The 19,776-nt window shown below is 38.2% G+C and overlaps 1 protein-coding gene across 1 annotated transcript in view; it reads left to right on the top strand.

Annotated features, from left to right (window-relative positions):
* Positions 1–19,776, top strand: part of LOC112547815 (uncharacterized) — a 365,550-nt gene that overhangs the window by 282,889 nt on the left and 62,885 nt on the right. The window contains exon 12 of the mRNA XM_075923696.2: positions 13,349–13,608. Coding sequence (XP_075779811.2) covers positions 13,349–13,608 — 260 coding nt within the window. The remainder of the gene's footprint in view (positions 1–13,348; positions 13,609–19,776) is intronic.

Below are 19,776 nucleotides of genomic sequence, written 5' to 3'. Positions count from 1 at the left end.
CCATAAAGAAGGACTAGAGGACACCAAAGGAAAGGAATGGGTAGCAGGCTTGAAACTAGTAAGAGAAAGTTGTTCTTGACAAAGCAAATAGTTAACCTGTGGAACTCCTTGCTGCAGGAGGCTGTGAAGGCTAGAACTAGAACAGAGTTTAAAGGGAAGTGAGATCAAGTGATGGAGGTTGGGTCCATGGAGTCCTATTAGCCAGAGGGTAGGAGTGGTGTCCCTGCCCAAAGTTTGTGGAAGGCTGGAGAGGGATGGCACGAGACAAATGGCTTGGTCATTGTCTTCGGTCCATCCCCTCCAGGGTCCCTAGGGTTGGCCGCTGTCGGCAGACAGGCTACTGGGCTAGATGGACCTTTGGTCTGACCCAGTACGGCCATTGTAAGCTCAGGGCTCAGTGTCGGGGGTCTCAGTGGACCCCCTTGATTTTCATGCACACCTGGTCCTGGGTGGCCAGGCTGGCAGCTCTCCTGCCCTAGCCGGCCACTTTCCTGTGCCTAGTGCGGAGATCGTGGACGAGGTCCACGATGTCCGCACTAGCCCAGGAAGGTGCCCGCCTCTTGCGGTCCAGGGCAAGCTCCCGGGAGCCGCCAGCCTGGTCCCGGCAAGAGGGGGTGGGCTGGGGGGCATCGGGTGGGTGGCTCTGTGCCGTGCCAGGTGCAGGGTCTGCTAGCTGGGTGCTGGCAGGCTTGCACCTGGCACGGGCACCGTAGCCAGCCCGTGCCCCTTTAAGGGGTCCGGGGCCGGGAGGGGGGCATAGAGTTTCCCTGGTGTTGGCCAGAGTGGCCACCAGGGAAACCTGGGGAGGGCTAGCCTCCCACTAGTTCGAACTAAAGGGCTACACAGCCCTTAGTTCGAACTAGCTAGTTCGAACTAGGCGTTAGTCCTCGTAAAATGAGGTTTACCTAGTTCGAACTAAGCGCTCCGCTAGTTCGATTCAAATTCGAACTAGCGGAGCGCTAGTGTAGCGCATAGGAAAGTTAGTTCGAACTAACGTCCGTTAGTTCGAACTAACTTTCTAGTGTAGACATACCCATATAAAAGTAATGATTTATTTCAGCTTTCTGCCAAAAGCAACTAAACCATGTATCTTATCATTATAGTTAACATCTGTTAAGTGGATGAGCGATAGTTTCTAATTACAAAAATAGATTTAAGTTATATCTGTGCAAATATATGATATCAGGAGTTATCCCCATCTGTCATGTATGCTGGTCATTTTTTAAAAACATTTCAAAATTAAATAAGCCACAAATACTTGGATTTCTCTTCTCTTTTGTAAATTTCTGCAATATTTTATCTGTTCAAATACACAGATTCATAAATGATTTGAATGTCAGTTATGTTGATTATGACTTTATGCGACTGTCACCTATCAGTAGCAATGGTAAGTCTCTACTTCTAGACAAGTTACAAAAACAACAATAGAAAAAAAAGGAGATACACTAATAAATACCTCAGTTTCAGTTCTAGTATATTTCTTAAAATTTTTCAGATTTCTAAACAAGAGGCTTAATATAGAGATGTTTTCTCAATTTATTGTATATCCAATGTATATAGATAGGGGTATGCAAACCAATTTATGAAGAAAATACATGAAAATGACAAGGAAATTTGAGAACAATGTCTGGGCATAAAAATATCAAAGTCAGTGGTGGCCAACTGGTAGTCCACAAGCCATCAGCATTCTACATGTGGCCCACAATAAACGTTTACCATTGCCCTTGTGCAGGGTTGCCAGATTCCTCTTGTTCCTGTCCATGAAGGGTTTTTTTCTCTCATCTCTATTAATAATTGATATGCACAAAAACCAAGGGCTTGTGAAGTGACTTATACCAATTGCACACAATATTGACTGAGTCATGCGCTCCCTCTGCCTCCAATCTAAACATTTCTATAGTTCAGTTGAAACACCCTACAAATTCTAGATATGCAAGCACATTTAGGTTAGTTCTGCTATCTCAGGGAACTGACATAGTTAGGACAATCTTTCAGCCCACAGAGATGGAGGGCCACATAACTCACTATTCTAGGTTGCCTATCACTAGTCTAGGTGGAACATTTAATGATTGGGGCTACAAGAAAGGGCTGAGGAGGAAAGATAAATGTAATCTTAAATATATGTATCTTAATTTCTGTTGGCAAAGTAGAATTGGGGACAGGAAGCAAAATTAATTGTGAGCCCTCCTTTCACCTCTCTTGATCTTGGGCTTGGACAGGGGAGAGTATCAGCATAAGTATGCTTGAGAAATCCCACTGGCATGACCCCCTCCCTTGTTTTATGAAAATTGGCATATGAATATGCATAACTCAAAGACATTTTAGGCAAAATGCATCATGTAATATATCATTTTTAAAGTTCCAACCCACTGAATGTGTATATCCTGTTTTGTGCATATATTATTCTTGTATATGAAGTTACAAATATGGCATAAGGATCTATTTATAATTTTCTGTGTTTATTTTCCCATGGTAACTTACTTTGATCTTACTGTTTCCACTTGCAAGCACTTAAGTCCTACTTCTTGTAATTACTAAAAGTACTTTTGTTTATTTCAATCCTAGTGTAAGCAATGGTTACCTCAGGGCAGAGGGGAGCAACCACTGTGCATATCTCTTTCTTATTGATAGATTTGACGGACATTATGAGCTTTCTTTATGTAAAAATTTTACACCAGGTAAACCAAATTTATCTGGGGTTTTGGACCCTTTTGAGGGCTAGTTTCCTGGATGTTCAGCTCACCTTCAGCAGAAATGGTTCAGCGTCTGTGTTGGGAAGAGCGTTGGATATGATAGCAGACTTCAGTTACTATAATGGGTGTTTCAAAGAGGAAAGAGACAGGATATTCTCCAGGGTGGCAGATAGCAGAACAAGAATCAATGGTATCAAGTTGCAGTGGAGGAGGTCTATGTTGTATATTAGTACAAATTACTTCACTAGGAGGGTGGATTGTGTAGGGAGGTGGCAGAATCTCCTTCTTTAGACCAGGCTTGACATAGCCCTAATATATGGTTCTATGATAGACACACAAACTTTGCTACCAAAGGTGACTCTCCAGCTTTTCTTTTAGACTTGTTTTATATAACCTTTGGGTATCTTACTTTCTCTGGGCCAAGTATTTGACCCATTGATTTCTGAGACATGTCAATATATAGGAGGGAATGATGGAAATGAAATGGAAATGGAAAGAGGCTGAGTTGAAAGGATAGACCTGTCAGTCATCAGCATTGAAACAATAGTTGAAACTAGTGACACAAACCTAGAGAGATCTTAAATTGAGAAAATGAGAAGACTTTGGGACAAACACAGAAAAGCTAATTCTCAAAAAGAAACACTGAGAGGTCTGACGTTTTTAAAAAAAAATGTTTGTTCTATGGCAGTGTTTCTCAAAGTGGTCCTTGAAACCACTTGGAGAAACTTGCTAACTGGCTGCTCTGGTGTGTTTATTTTCCGGCTCTGTGGCCAAAGAGCCTCATGGCTCCTATTGGCTTCATGCTGCTTCCCATGGATCTCCTCGGCTGCAAATGGTAAACCACATTCAGTGGAACTGTGATGCTCCTTGGTGCTGGAACCAGTAAATAAACACTCTGGAGCGGCCAGTTAGCAGATTTCTCAAAGTGGTTTCACTGATCGCTTTGAGAAACACTAATCTAGCTGGCAGGTGATGATGAGGTAGCCAGTTACAGGAGTGGATGAGAAAAGGAGACATGGGGAAAGAGCTCCTCTTTTCTGTCAGTGACAATACATGGACAGGATTCCATGGTAGTGACATGCTCTTTTCATATTGTTACCATATCCCTGTTTTGATATGGATATCTAGAAATAAGCACAACAATTTGAATCAACTATATCTCCTCCCTGCTAGAATTTCAGTGGCCATTACTGATTATACTAAATCTGAATTGTACTAAAATAAAATTCAAGTACTGTTCCTTTTTCTTCTCCTTCATGGTTGCAATTTGGGGCAGTATATTGTTCTCAGACATCCTATGGATTAAAAATTAAAACTAGAATAGACAGAGAAATAAAGTGAATCCAGAAAGGAAGAATGGCAGAAGAAGAATGTGAGAGAGACTTTGTGATCTAATCCAAATCCTTTTATAATACATGTCTGTTGCAGATGAGTCATAGAATCAATTTTGTTTGTTCTTTTGCCCTTCATTTAACATTTTTTTCTGGAAGAAAAATGACTTTTTTCAGAAATCCCTACTAAAATATGAAGTTTAAAGACACAATTTCTTCCTAAAATAACAATAAAAATAAAAACAGAAAAAAAACAGAGCAGGCACTTTAAAATGTCTTATTAGTAATGAATGGGAAACCATTCATCATTGTTTGTCACAGCTTATATTTTTCATGCTTGTTCAATGCCTATGATATTCACAAGAAGAAAAATTTAGAATAGGATTATGGCAATTGCTCTCTCCCTAAACATCATATCTTATTGAACCATGAAAAATAGGTAATAAGCAATTCCAAATAAAGGGACAGGATGTAGATCACTTTCAAAAAAAGTTATTAATACAAATCTTGATATTACATTTTTAAAACAGTATGGAATTAATCAATTTCAGAACTTGCATGCATTTTAACCAAGGTACTCTTGTGGTTGTAAAGAAGAGTGTAAGTATGCAATTTGGAAAATACACACATAGGAGTTACATATATTACTGTGCTTAAGAAATTGTTTCTTTGGGTTATATAAATGTGAAATCAATCTACATGATTAGAAAATCAACATAATCTCCACTTCTAGTTCCTACAGATAATTGAATTTTAGTTTATAGTCTTCTTGTTTTTGTCTGGGGTTTAAATTGTTCTGTTTTGTTAGATCAGTACAACTATTATAGAAAAATTGATATAGACTGCTAATCCAAATAATGAACAAGAAATTTTATCTCTGTAAAATAGTGCTTTCCCTTCAAGTGTATGAAAACTGGCAAGTCAAAAATCTGAAATTATCGTATTTTCTTCCACTAAATGCTACTTTATATGTATGAAGAACACCGTCAAATTAAAAATAAGAGTCCTTTGACTCTGAAAGGCACCTCTGTGCATGTGTGGGGGGAGGAGACACATAAAATTCACATTTCAACAAGAGTCCTGTGGAGACGCTTCTTTTGTGTTTTTATGTATGTTCATTAGGTTTGTTCATCCCATGTATGGGAAGGGCCATCATAAATTTTCATAGGTGTGCTCTATTGAAATAATTCAGTAAGAAAGCCTGAAAAGAAAGTATGATGATTTGTATTGCAGTCTCAAAACATTGATAAAGCTATGTTGGTCTAAGCATATTAAAGAGATATGGTAGATGAGGTAATATCTTTTATTTAACCAACATCTGATGCTGAAAGAAACAAGCTTCCAATCTTATGCCTCCTGAATAGGAGCTCTGGGTAAACTCAGAAACATGTCTCTATCACTAACAGAAGCTGGTCCATTAAAAGATTACCTCATTCACCACTTCTCTCTAGTAGGAAACAAAGACAGATGAAGAGATAACTAACTCTTGGATACCAACTGATTTGTTATGACTATTTATTATGCTTTTAATTGAGAAGCATCAAGTATTGAGGAAAAGGCAATTTTGAAAATGTTGTTTGTCAGTGAATAGCTTGATTAATTTTGTAGTTCATAACAGTTATAACAAGGAAATTTGCTTAATCTTGTGGTTGTAACATTTTGTAAAATCAGATATACATCTTGGAGCATGTTCTAAAATGCTAATGTGAATTAATGTTAAGTACTTACTCCTGCTCTTTTTCTTTTTTTATATAACTACAATTGTGGCACTTATATATCAAATATCTAATTTTTCTGTTTCAACTTCCCAGTCCTGCACATTTAAGACTTGAAATATTTTTTCAAGGCTTAAAAAGCTCAGTTAACTCTGAAGTTTGTAAACCTCATGAAAGATAGGTCTGAATCATTGGTTTCCAAAGATATAAAGAGCAGCCTTATAAGATATTTCCTCAGCCTGGAATTTTCATAGGCACCTACAGGAATTAGATGACCAACTCCCATTATCTTTTAAAGAGATTTGGGTATCTAAGCCCATTGGGCTCCTTTGAAAATCCAAGAATTAATTATTTGAAACTCTAGCTGAGATACTTTTCTATATCTTGACTAAACTTCCAGTTAGGGTTTGTTATGTACATCAAGCATATATTGACCACTATTGAAGGGTTAAATAATTATCTATCTAATCACATAATTATTGGCGTCATTTACTTTTATGATGCCTTGATTCTTCTCTACCAAATCCTGTATCTGGAAAATCAGCTAAGTAGGCATGAGCAGTTACTACTAAATGGATCTCAGAGGTGTATCCATGTTAGTCTGTAACTTTAAAAACAAGTAGTCCTGTGGCACCTTCGAGTCTAATAAAAATATATAGAATCGTCAGATAAATTTGAGTGGAAATAACAGAAACCAATATAATATGCAGGTACTACACAGCAGAAGTAGTACCTGTCAATTGTAGGACCCATATTAATGAGGCTAAATAAGTGGAGAGAATGTGTCCCAGTAATAGCCTTTGATGTAAAAATGCAGATGTTAAAGGCAGGAGAAATTGGTTTTGTAATACACCAACCAGTTAATGACTTTATTCAAGCCCAGGGATTTACCCCTGCTACAGACTCTTTCCACAAGTGAAATAATCACTGGACCTAATCAAATAAGCCACAAAATCAGGAGCTCATTCAACTGCACATCCTCTAAGGCAGACCTAGGCAAAATATGGCCTGTGGGCCAGATACGGCCCACCAAACCACAAGATCCAGTCTGTGGATGCTACGGGGAGCCCTAGGCAGGTTACTTGCTTGCCTCACTCCACCCATGTACCGCTGAGAAACGTGGCTACAGGGTAATTTTTCTTAAAAAACTGAGAGTCTGGAGGGGAGGGGGAAAGCTTTAGGAGTTGCTCCCACCCCCAGAACATTCCCATTGGCTGGTTCCTTGCCAGAAACTGGCCAATGGGAGCTACCTGTTTCAATAACCGGCAGCCACAAAGCACAAGGGGCTCCAGAACACATGGCTGCATCCTGTGCAGGGGTGGGGCAGCAGGAAGGTGATTCAGGAATGAATGTTGGCTAGTAAGATCACAGTCCCTTCCTGCCCTAGCTCACAACCCAAATCACTGTACCACTTGCGGTACTCCATTTCCCTGCCCTATGCCTGTACCCCAGTTAGGTGCCACAGGTCACAACTGCTTCTTTCACCCAAACTTCCTCCATTGTCCCAAGCTTCCTTCTGCACCCAGCCTCCATCCCTGACCCCACACCTCCTCCATTAATATAATGGAAGAGAGTGGCCCTTGACCACTTTCCAAATTCTTAGAGTGCCCCTCCCCCCCATCAAAAATTATTACCCATCCTTGCTCTAAGGTAATATATGCCATCAAGTGCCAGCAATACCCCTCTGTCATGTAAATTGGCCAAACCAAACAGTCTCTGCGACAAAGGATAACAGACACAAATCAGACATCAGAAATGATAACATACATAAAACTGTACGGGAACATTTTAACCTGCCTGGTTACTCAATTATGGATTTTAAAGTAGCCATTTTTTTAAAGTAGAGAGTGTTTTCAGAATTGGAATTCATCTTCAAATTTGACACTGTTACCCTGGGCTTGAGTAATAGGTACTTATTCTGCTGTTACATATGTATCTTGGTTTCTATTATTTCCATTCCAATTCATTTGATGAAGTGGGTTTTACCCACAGAAGCTCATGATTCTATATAGTTTTTGTTAGTCTCTACGGTGTCACAGGACTACTTGTTGTTATTGAATAAATGTTTTTCTCCCTACATTTTTTATTTTCATATTTGTCCTGGAAACTTTGAGTTTTCATCTGCACATCTCACCGTTATTCTGTAATTATTCAATATATGTCAGTATGTATGATTTCCAGTTTTGTCATGGCTTCCTTACCTCTTTCTCTCTTATGTGACATTAAACGTGCAGTCGCTGGATACTGATCCATTCACATGAATGACTTTTGAAAGCATGACCCGGGTTTAGTTTCTGGGGACAGGAAATTAAATCCAATCTCTTACCACCACTTCAGAGTAACATCTTTATTATACTAATAACTTTCTACTTCAAAATTAAGTTCATGGCTTAGAAATTTTCATTTTTTTATTTGCCTAATGAACCCATCACAGAAAGTCACAACCCTGCAAATTATAATATGTATAAATGTCTTTTTAGCTTATTTATCTGCAAGAGTGCCTTAGAGCAACTTGTTCAATAGACTTTGAATCCCTAGTAAGCAGCATTTTGAAATAAAATTGCACTGTTGTGGCCTATTCATGGTTTTGGTTCTTGTATTCTTTTTCTAAAATAATGGTTGGGATTTTTATTATCTATTTTTATTTTAAGATGACATTGAAAAGAAAATATTGAACACATTAAGATGTTCTTCCCAATGATCTATATAATGGATAACTTCGCAAACAAAATATTCAAGAAGCATTAAAAAAGGATTTTTTAAAAATCTTCAGTTTATTTTGTTTACAATTTCTAGTATTTTAAATGAGATTACGATTAAAGCGAGGATGGAGGAATCACATTGTACGCTCTAGCCTCAGTCATAGGTTGGTTTCAGGGTGACAAAGCTCAATTCCTCTATTGTAATTGTGCTTCATCCTTTATCTCAAGTGACAGTTGCTAGGTTAAAATAGTTCACTCTCTGTGCCTATTCAAGCTTGATCTTTTCTGCAATTTTCTTTTAATGATATGGATACTTACCAGTTAGGAACAGACCACTAGTTCATTTAAAATAGATCAGTCACCAGCCCTCATACGAATGCTTTTTAGTCACTACTGCAGAAGCTTGGAGCCAAATCCTGAATATTTTACACAAGCAGATAAGTCAACATGTCTCTGAGGATCATGTTTCTAGATCAGGATTATATTGCATTCAGATTAATGTTCTAGGATCTGTATCTCATTGTTTTCCTGAACCATAACGTCCTTCCACTTTAAAGTTTTCAGTTTAGATTCCAAACTTTTGATATACCTTAGGAGTCTGAACAATTTCTGCATTTGACATTTATGCCACTATGCTTAAAATCAAAAACAGTCTTTCAGATCATAAAAATACTTTCCCCCCTAAAAACAAAAACAAAACCAAAAAATAGTAGTGTGTGCATTGCAGCTGAAATAGAGCTAAAAATGTAAGCTGATATATAGCTTGTCATCTCACTGAATGAAATTTTACCAGTGTTAACCTGATTTCACTGTTTCAAAAGGAAGATGAAGGAAACATATACAGTAGAACAAGAAAATATCGCATTATCTATTTGTGTTTCTAAAACACTTTTTTCTCTGTATCATATAATTGAGTACACAGAATAGTATCTTTTTGTCATTGTTATTGGGAATGAATGAGTGGGAGGTTATAGGAACAGAAATATATGAAGGAGCAGCCATGCAAAATGGTTTGGACCAATTAAAGTGGAAGAGAATGAAAACTGTCTCAGTCCTCCAAATATTTCTATATAAAATCAAGCAAGAAAGAATCACACATATGCATCATTATAGTAGCAGAAGCACTGTGTCTTCATTTTTCTTTCCAGATATGTATTTATCAAATCTTTTTCCTCACATTCCACTTTTTAACGTTTCAAACTGCATTTAGAGTACACATTATGCTAGAAAGAAGCCTTCTCTTCTCTAGTCTAAGTTGAGCCACTCAAACTTGGAGAGGGGGAAATTAGTAACTCAGTACTGCAAAGCTGCCATTTGCTGCTTGGCTTTGTTGAGTGCATTGGAGAATGCAAGCCCTCCTTGTAAAATGGGCCATTGTTATGTGCAGAGTGAATCTAACAGGCTGACTTAATCTTCACTGAGTGTCATGCCATTTCAGACAAAAAAGCAGGTGAATGATGGGCATAAGATAGCTAAGAGTTTAACTCAGATATTCAGTTCTTTCCATTGGATTATCGAGGAAGAAACAGACTTGACACTCGCTTCTTATACTTTTGCATTTAACATTTTGCGCTGTAGAAACACCTATAACTATGGCAAAGACAAGTATGTGATTGATGGTGTTTGCAAACTTGGCACAAAATACACAAGACAAAGCAGTACTTTTCCTTTTGTTTATCTATTGTCAAAGCTGCTTACTCAGAAATGCTTGGTTCAGTCAGTCCTAATTGGTTTCATTACCATATTTGTCAAGAATTGCCATTCTCCTTCCTGAGTAAAACTTTTCTCACTGCTACTAGCTGAGTTTACTTGGGATACATTCACTATTAAAGGCTTTTCCAGTTGAAAGTCACTGAAAAATATTAGAATTATGAATAGAGAGTAGTTCCTTCTAGAGAGATGGAAAGGTGATGGTACAAAAGATGATGATGTTACAAAAGCTCTGTATGATAGAAACAGTGAATGATTGTTTGAAATGAATGTTGCAGCTATTTCCAGCAGTCCCCAACCTTTTTAAGCATAAGATCATTTTTTTAATTTAAATGCAATCCAGGATCTACCTCAAAACCAAACACCCTTGCCCCATCTCCTTCCTGCCCTTTCTCCGAGGCCCCACTCCTGCTTACTCCATCCTCCCTCCTCCACCCCACTCACTTTTATCAGCCTGAGGGCAGGAGTTTGGGGTGCAGGAGGGATTCAGGACTGGGGCCATGGTTTGGAATGTGGGATCCAGCTGGGCACTGCTTATCACAGGTGGCTCCTGGGTGGTGGTCCAGGGAGCTGAGTCAGGCTCATCCCTACCCTGGCCCTACACCACTCCAAAAAGCAGCCAGCAAACTCTCTCCATTCCTGCCTCCCTCTCCCCTGTGGAGATGAGGTACAGGGTGGAGGGAGGGGCATCCTGACATCAGTGCCTTCCTTCCTCCTCTTCCCATGCCCTGCACAGCAAGCTGAAGGCTCCCAGGAGTGAGGGGCACCTTGAAGGCAGAGGGCAGGAGCAGTATGGCAGTGCTGAGAGAGGCAGTTTAAGTGCTGGCACTTGATAGTCTCTCGGCCAATCCAGTCAGGATCACCTGTCAAAGGTTCCAAGATCTACCAGTAGATCCTGATCTACTGGTTGGTGACCACAGATTTATACTATAAAGTACAGTATTGATTATCCAGAGAAGAATCTCTCCTGCAGTGAGGCCCCTTTGCACAGTGCAAAGGCAAAGGAGATTAAAAAAAAAACAAGCTTGTTTTCTTGGTATGACAGAGGTTCTGTTCGACATAGAGCCAGCTAGGCCTGACTTGCTATACTTCACAGATCCCCTTGAGCCCACAGTCATCTGACTGTAGCTGACCAGAGTAAGTCTCAGGTCCGACACCGGGCTCTCAAGGTACAAAATATGCCACACAGGTATCTGTCAAACACAAGTAGTTTATTTCCTGACAGCTAACAGCTGTGCCCCATAAATGGAAGAGCAACACAACAAAGAAGCAACATATCTTACATCCCTTCCTGCAACCCTAGAACCCCAGGTAGGCTGCGGACGAAACGGGAGGTTGTCTCAGCTTCCGAGGCGCTGGTACCCAAGGCCCATCGGTGAGGTTCAATTTGCTAGGCTCTGAGGCAGCCTTAAATACAGTTTTTCCTGCCTTGTTGGGCAGTTTGGAAATTTTCAGGGGTTACTCATTACGTGCTGATGTAGGGCTTAACTGTTAGTTATCGATCTAGTTCTGATCTAGTTCAACTTGTTCTTTGGCCCTGTTTACGTGATCAGTATGTTAAGGTATGCGTTCTTGCCCTTTATCCTTATCTCATACTTGTTCCTGCTATGCTGGCAACAATGCTTAAGTGGTATATGTTCCCAAAGACTTGCTTCTGGATCATCAGTAGTAGGAAAAAGGGAAAAAGTGGGGAAAGAATGCAGGCCTTACCACCCCTAAACTAGCACGTACAAAGTTCTTTCGCAATTGACCACTACACTGACATAGTTTACGACAACCCTGAATCCTCTTTTAACATTTGCCAGAGACAAGGTGGATGCAAGTTGAGGATCCTTTTATTACAACAGAGAAACTTCTTGACAAAATCCAGAAGATAACTTAAGTGTAAGTTTTTAAACATAGCTGGAAAATATGGTACCTTTCCATCAACTAACTAGCAGCAGCAGACCAGTATGGACTATTTCACAGCAGATACTGTTACGTAGCAACAAGCAAAATATAAATGGGGCAATCCTTCCATAAAAACTCCTCCTGCATCATTCAGATCAATAATTGTCTGACTTTGAGCTGTGACACACATCGTTGTGCAATCGCAATCATTCAATCATTTCAGATGATAAGGGGGAAAAATGACTTATACATCTCTTGTAGTCTCCTTTACATTTTGTATTTTGAAGTTTTTTTTTCCATTTTATTGTACCATTTATTCATTTGCTAACACTAAGAGTCTAACACGACATTCAGAATGCATGGAGTTGCATACATACATTTATACAATAGATAGTCTTTTGGTTAATGGCTTATTTAACAAACCTTCACTACAGTATACATCATGTGTGTTTTCTCCTAGAAAGTCTTCCCTTTCCTTTGTGTGTGTGTGTGTGTGTGCGCGCACATGCAAAAAAGCGATCACTTAATGTGTCAGCCACTTTGATATGAAAGGGTTTTATTTTTGCTCCTTTATAATTGTATTTATTTATTTTCAAATTTGGAAATGTTTTGCTATTAAGTGTTAATGTGCTTTCAGGTACAATGTATGGGGAAAATATGAAATCCATATATATGTTTTTCTTAAAAGTTAAGAATATAAATTAAACTTATTTTATTGAATTTATTTTGGTGATCAAAGACAGTCTCACTCAGAACTGATTTTCTTTGTGATTATTATTTAAAATAAATGTATATAATTTTAAAAATAGTTAAGGCTAAGTCTGTGTATGAAGTTCAGAAGTCTGTATAAAACAAAACATAGAGACTGTTTTGAGCCTGAGACTTAAATAGCTTCTCAAATAAATGAAACACGTGTGCTGCAGTTCAGCAATAAGGAGGGTGAGGTAATATCTTTTATTGGACCAGTTTCTGTTGGTAAAGAGAGAAGTTTTCAAGATACACAGAACTCTTCTTCCAAAAGGAGACCTCTGTGTAGCTTCAAAGATTGTCTTTTTCACCAAGAGAAGATCATTGGATAAAATATATTACCTCACTCACTTTGTCTTTACATAAGAGAGAGAGAGAGAGAGACTTAGTTATGTTAGTTATTCTTCAGTACACTTCTTTGTAACTATAAAACATATTTTTATTATCTTGAGTTTGTTTTCCCATTATTAATGTGGTTACTAATTGTTCTGAATAAAAGTGTTTTGAATAAATGGAGCTTAACCATTATTTGTACCCCTACCCAAAACTCTCTTTTTCAGATGTACATGTACAGCAGGTTGGACAGGGCCACAATGCAGTCAAGATATAAATGAATGTGATTCTTATCCGTGTTTAAATGGAGCTACCTGCAAGGAGTCTGCTTTCCAGGGACAGTTTCAATGTATTTGTCCTCCATTTTACACTGGTGACTTTTGCCAGCAACGTTACAATCCCTGTGACCTTCCCTACAATCCATGTATAAACAACTCAACATGCTTGGCTCAAGTTGATGGGAGTCCATTATGTGTTTGTGAAAAAGGTAAGATTTGGGATAGTTTGCAACTACGTTCTAATTGTCAGTAGCTGATATTAGGCACCCAGTTGAATCATAAAATACATTGCAACTGTGTCTTAAATTTAAATATATATTTTGAAAAATAATAATTTTTAGGCCCTTCAAGCTAAGAATTTCAAAGCACTTTTAACAAATTATGCTTCATAAACACCTCTGAAATAGGCTGAGATTTGTCATAGATTGGTGATTTGAACTACTACTGCTTTATTGTAATAAATATATGTGTACCAAATTATCTTAAGAATCTCCACCCAGGATTACAGACTCATTGTCCTTAGTCCAGTACAAACACAGAGATAGACATGGTCCTTGCTCTGAGGAGCTGACAGCCTAAATAGACAAGGAAGACAAATAGAAATAAACAAATAAACACAACTGCAAATTGTTAATTGTACAAAATTTGAGGCCAGACTATGTGTAATCCCTGCCTAGCAACACATAGGAAAACTACCCCAATAAAAGTCTGTGTCCTATGGGAGCTGTTTGCTCTTGCTTCTTCCCACTTTGAAGAATTGAGAAGAATCTTGAACATAGAGTTGGTGTCCCTTCATACAAGTGTGTGAATAAGGGCTGGTATTTCAGGAGACTAGCCTAACACTTAGCGTAGACTGTGCCCCAGTCCTCATGCAGTCAGTAGCTCTGCAATAGGCACTGATTTATTATTATTATTATTTTTAAAGCTGGAAATGCGAAATGGGAGGGGTCACTTGAAAATTACTTGTTCTGTTAATTTGTTCTGGACCACCCGTCATCAGGCCAGATGATAGGCTAAATGGTCGTTTGGTCTTACCCAGGATGGTGATTCTTATGTTCTGGAATGTGGCTTGAAAGTCACAGTATAGGTTCTGAAGTACAACACTAAGTGGGATGGAACATATTTACAATTTAACAGCAGAAAACATATCTGCACAGTTTAGGATTGGGACTAAGGTATATACACTAAGCACTTAAAAATACAGTGGAAATTCCATATGCAGAATTTAATTACTTCATCTGGAATTTACCCAGCACTATGAAGTCAATGCCTCCACTCATATAAATGTTGAACACCTTGGTTTCAATGTCATAAGCACAGTAGTATTATCCTCTTCATTGTTAATATATGCATTGAATCTCTGAGGTTCAAAGGGTGGATATAGTGCTCAGAAGTATTAATATATATTTTTCTCATCTAGTAAGGCTTACCATGATTGCTGAACAAAAAGAGGCTCATTAATTGTAGAAGTACTGAGTTCTTTACTGAATGAAAGATTAACATTGAATGCCATGCTGACAGCAGAAAATGGCTTTAGGTACAAGTTTTTTACTTTGAGGCTTTTCTTTATAAAGAATTCTTCATAAAGAATAACGGATAATAAAGTTCTATACCTTTTCTTAATGTTTATTGCTGAAAAAAAGTCTTGTGTTTGGAACATCCTGCATTAATTTTAAGCACACTAAAGTGATTAGTTTGTGAAAATTAAAGTTAGTGAAAATTTCCATTATATTTAAAATTGATATGCGTGTGTGCTGGGAGGCAGTAGCAGAGCTATGTGAGGGGAGTGGGGAAGGCATGGGGTTCTGGGGGCGGGGCTAGTGCTGGTGGACTTTACGGATGAGGGATCCAAGAGGTGGGGGGGAGGGAGGCTGACGCTAAGGGGTACTGTAACTTCCAGGACAGGGAGCTGGCTCTGGAGGTGGGGTAAGTAGGGAAGGGGGGCAGGGCTGGCACTGAGGACAGGGTAATATTGGGGACTTGGGGCTGGCACAGGGGAGCCTGGGGGATTGGGTGCTGTGGGGCTCTGGAAACAGGAGGCTGGCACTGAGGTATTTGGGGCAGGACAACTGGCACTAGAAGCAAGAGGCTGCCAGTGGGGTGGTTGGGTGCAGACGACTCTAGAGTCAGTGGCTGGCACTGAGGGAGTAGTAGAGGGGTTAGGTGCTCAAGGGGTTAGGGCTGGCACTGGGAGCTCTGGGGAATGGGGCTCTTTATACCATGGACTGGTGCATAAAACATGGGCTGACAAAATCCATTAATCTCTTAATTTTTTATATTATTTGTTGTTTGTATCTGAAATCTGCTAAAATCAAGTGGAAAGGGTCTCTCATATTTATTCACATTGAATATGATGATTTCCTGACAAGAGCTGTTCTGGAAATTCTCGACAAGATTCTGACTGCAATCCCTTGTTGGCAGGCAACAGCATGTGTCATTTGCTCTTTGCTGTTGATTAGATATATATTTTATTTGGAAATTCAGAAGGTTGGTTTACATTCAGAAGGATAGTTCAGTTTGTCTTCAGAAAAGACAGCCAGGCATGTGAGAGATTTTGTATTTTAAAAATCTTTGCTTTGAAATGTGGAAAAGATACTTTGTAAAGTGTTGTCCTGAAGAGCTACATTTGATCATGTACATGTGCAATTGATTCACAATTTGGATCTAAAGCCTGACTGCTTTGCACAAGCAGAGCACCAAGTTGTTACAGTTAAATGTGCCTATTACTTTAGTACACACATTACTCCAGAACATCATGGTTACAATATATTACATCAAGATACATATTTCCAGGCTTGGTACCACTTTACAAAGTAATGAATCCATTTTGTAATTTACTTGAATGAAATATATTCGCAACAGAAGACACAAATTAAGCTTAACAGTATAATATGTTTTGTAGCATGTATTGATCAAATTCTTTTTAGAGACTGCAAATTCCTTTGCAACTGACAACAATAATTTATATTAGTTTAAAATATGTTAATTCAGGTTTTTTTCTCCCACTCCCTTAGAAAATATTAAATAATTTGTAACACTAGATCCATACATTGTTCTGAATTTAAATGCTCTATAGGACCATAGTTATTTCTGACTCTAATTGTTAGTTTGGAGTACTGAAACATTTGTATAAAGTGTCCAAATATATTACATTATCCTTTAAAATGAAACACAAGAATATGTATAAGAGGAAAAAAAGGCAGGCACATCAATATCATATTCCAATAATTGGTCACAGATTGATGCCTTTCTAATGCTCCTTATAGGAGAAATAATTTACGTGCAATATTTTATTTATAACATTCTGGTATATTTTAAAGGAAAAACAATATGGGATTTGAACCCTTCTGATTATAAGAGAAATATAGATATTACATTGTGCTGCTCTATTTTCATAATTTTCTCAGGGAACATTTGCCAGAAGTGAATAATAAAGTCTTATTACCATGAGCTCTGTGATTCAGACATGTACTATGCTGACTTCATAAATTAAACATATATAGTTACATAGATGCATAGAAATTATATCTGGAATAAAGTAAAGTAAAGATGCTTATAGCTTTCAGCTTCCACTTTTAATGTAAGAACCACTTTTAGACTTGGGTTAAAGCTGAAGCTTGTAGCTGAACTTTACAATAAATGTACCATCCAGTGTGCTGGAAAAAATCCCCACAAACTCTCTAAATCATTAAAAAACAAAAAAGGAACAGGAAAAAAGTCAAAAGTCTCTCTCTTTCTCTTTCTTTCTTTCTGTACGTGTCTATATATGTGGTTAAAAAAATAAAATTGACTTTTATCTCTTTCACTTTTGATATTTAATTGCCAAAGTTATTTATTCCAGTGGTCCCAGTGACATCTTGTAATAAAGCCTGTGTGTTTTTGTGTTGTGCAGAATAATTAGCAAAGTAACGTATTTGTAATACGCACTCTACGTTGACTTGGTTTGATGATGGTTATGCTTAACTATGGGTTGGAGAACAGAGGGATCATTGTGGTGGAATCTGAGGCTGTGTCTACACTACAAAGAAAAGTCAGAAAGAGATACAAAAATTGCTAACTGCTTTTTGTCCGAAAGAGGCTTTTCCGACATTTGGCCCGTCTACATGGGGCCAAATGTCAGAAAAAAAACCCTCTTTTGGAACATCCCTTCTTCCTCATAGAACGAGGTTTACAGGGATGCCAAAAAAAGCAGACACATTCCTTCAGTATCCCAGAAAAGCTCTGTAGCCTAGATGTACCCTGAGCCTAAATGCAGTGTTACATGTGCAATGCCCAAGCTTGAGTTACTATAGAAATTATTGCAGAACATCCTCACCAAGTGGGCAAGTCTGAAGGGAGCAAGGTTTAGATAATTCACTCCATTTTTATTTTTATGTATATCCTTTACAACTAGCTATAGTGCTTAAAGATCCAGCTGTCTTCAGAAACAAAGGCTATGTCTAGACTGCAGAGTCCAGGGAACTTGTCCACTTTTTCAAAACAGTTTCTGAAAAAGCGGGTACATTCTTTCGGCATCCCTCTATTCTACTCTGTGAGAGGAATAAGATGTTCTGAAAGAGGAGGGTTTTCTGAAATTTGGTCTCATGTAGACGGGCCAAATTTTGGAAAAGCGTCTTCCAAAAAAAGCAGAAAAAGATATGCAAATTGCAAAATAAATACGCAAAAAAGATTTGTATTTTTTTCCAAAAAAACCCTGCAGTCTAGCTGTAGCCTATGAAAAATGCATACAGAAATACCAGAGATGAAAATGAAAACTTTGCATAAAATAATTTGTTAGTGGTTTCAGAAAATTCACTTGAGGTGCAATCCACATATTTATATTTGACTGCATCCCAAAAATATAAGCTATCTCCACATGTTGTGGTTATATCTGTGAGTTATTTAAAGTGTTATACATTTTACTTTCTTTTTCTGAGTACTACTTTTCACCAAAGTCTCATTTCCCTAGTCCATTGACATAGGATGCTAGTCTGTAACAGTACTCAGTCTCAGAAATGTCAAACATAATAAATAAAGGAAAATCACAAAAGAATAATTTGGCCACAGATACTCCTATGGGTCACAGTCTCACAGGTTCTGCATGTTCTTCCAATTCATCAACCAAACCTGAGATAAAAAGACAAACTGCCACCTCTTCTGTTGCTGCTCAGTGTCACTGGAGTATCATGTATCAAAAGAAAAACTCCTGAAGAACAACGTATTGTCTTTGGCTGCTGGCTACCTGATATAACCAATCACTCTATTGAACAAAAATATTGAACTGTTAAGGTGAGCGTCACTTTCTAGTATTTTCGCTGTTTTTCACTAGCAAACTATAGTGAAATAATAGAAAAGGGCTCAAATAACAAAATTCAGCTTTTCATCAAGGTTTCCTTCACCCAAAAATTCAAGAGTATTTGGATCCAGGGACAGTTCCATATCATTCCAAACTCTATAGAACTCTCAGTATTTCGGGGGCTACTTTAGTTATGTTGTTTTTATTATAGGACAAATTGTGAATTTTATTTCAAGTTTAGGGTGCTGTGTAGTTGCACCCTAGTATTGATAGCAGATGATATTTAGTCAGGGTTGCTATGTTTGGTTCATATTTTCACCATGGACTCCAATCTGTTTCCTTGGACAAGCCAATTAACCCACTATGGCTCAGGTTAACAATCTACAATAATCTGTAACTTACTATACCTTCCTCTGAGGGGCAAACTGTTAATACAGTACACTTCTGATAATCTGGAACCTTTGGGACCTAGGTGGTGCTGGATTATCGGATATGATGGACTCTCAGGAGGTATTATAAATTGGGTGCAGTGTATATTGTATATAAAGTGTTTTTAACACTTTTTATAGTAGCACAAGCATTGTCCAGTGTCACACAATGCCAGTGGCAGACTGACTTGGTCCTGTCCGGTTTCGCTTGGTTCAGCTGCTGCTGCTGCTGCCTTGTGACTTGTTTTTTTTGCTGAAGCTTACTCACTAGGCTCTTGCCATTTTTATGCCAGACTATCAGGAGTGCCGTACAATTGGATGCCAGACTATAGGAGTTTTACTGTATTTGTAAATTGCCTTGAGTTGTATGTGTGAGAGGTGCTACATAACAACCTTATCAGCAACCCCTAAAATCATAGAAAGATTGTCATGGGCTTCAATGGACTTTGGATGAGGCCCTAATTGCAGAAAGTTTGGTTATCAGTACTAGAGGAAACATTTCAGCATCAGTCATTATCGAGTTTGTGAGTTTTTATCTCCATCTGTATCATTTTAGCACAGTTTCATGTTTAACATAATTGTTATTTTATGCTAAAATTTAAGATGTGGTATATGTTACAGTAAATTGAACTTTCTAGTGAATCACTCCTTATATATTCTCTTTCCCCCTTTTT

This window comes from Pelodiscus sinensis, chromosome 3 (genome assembly GCF_052426305.1).
Source record: "Pelodiscus sinensis isolate ZL-2025 chromosome 3, ASM5242630v1, whole genome shotgun sequence".
Taxonomy (NCBI): Eukaryota; Metazoa; Chordata; order Testudines; family Trionychidae; genus Pelodiscus; species Pelodiscus sinensis.
The sequence above is the reverse complement of the archived record's forward strand: the minus strand, read 5'-3'. Positions and strand labels throughout refer to the sequence as shown.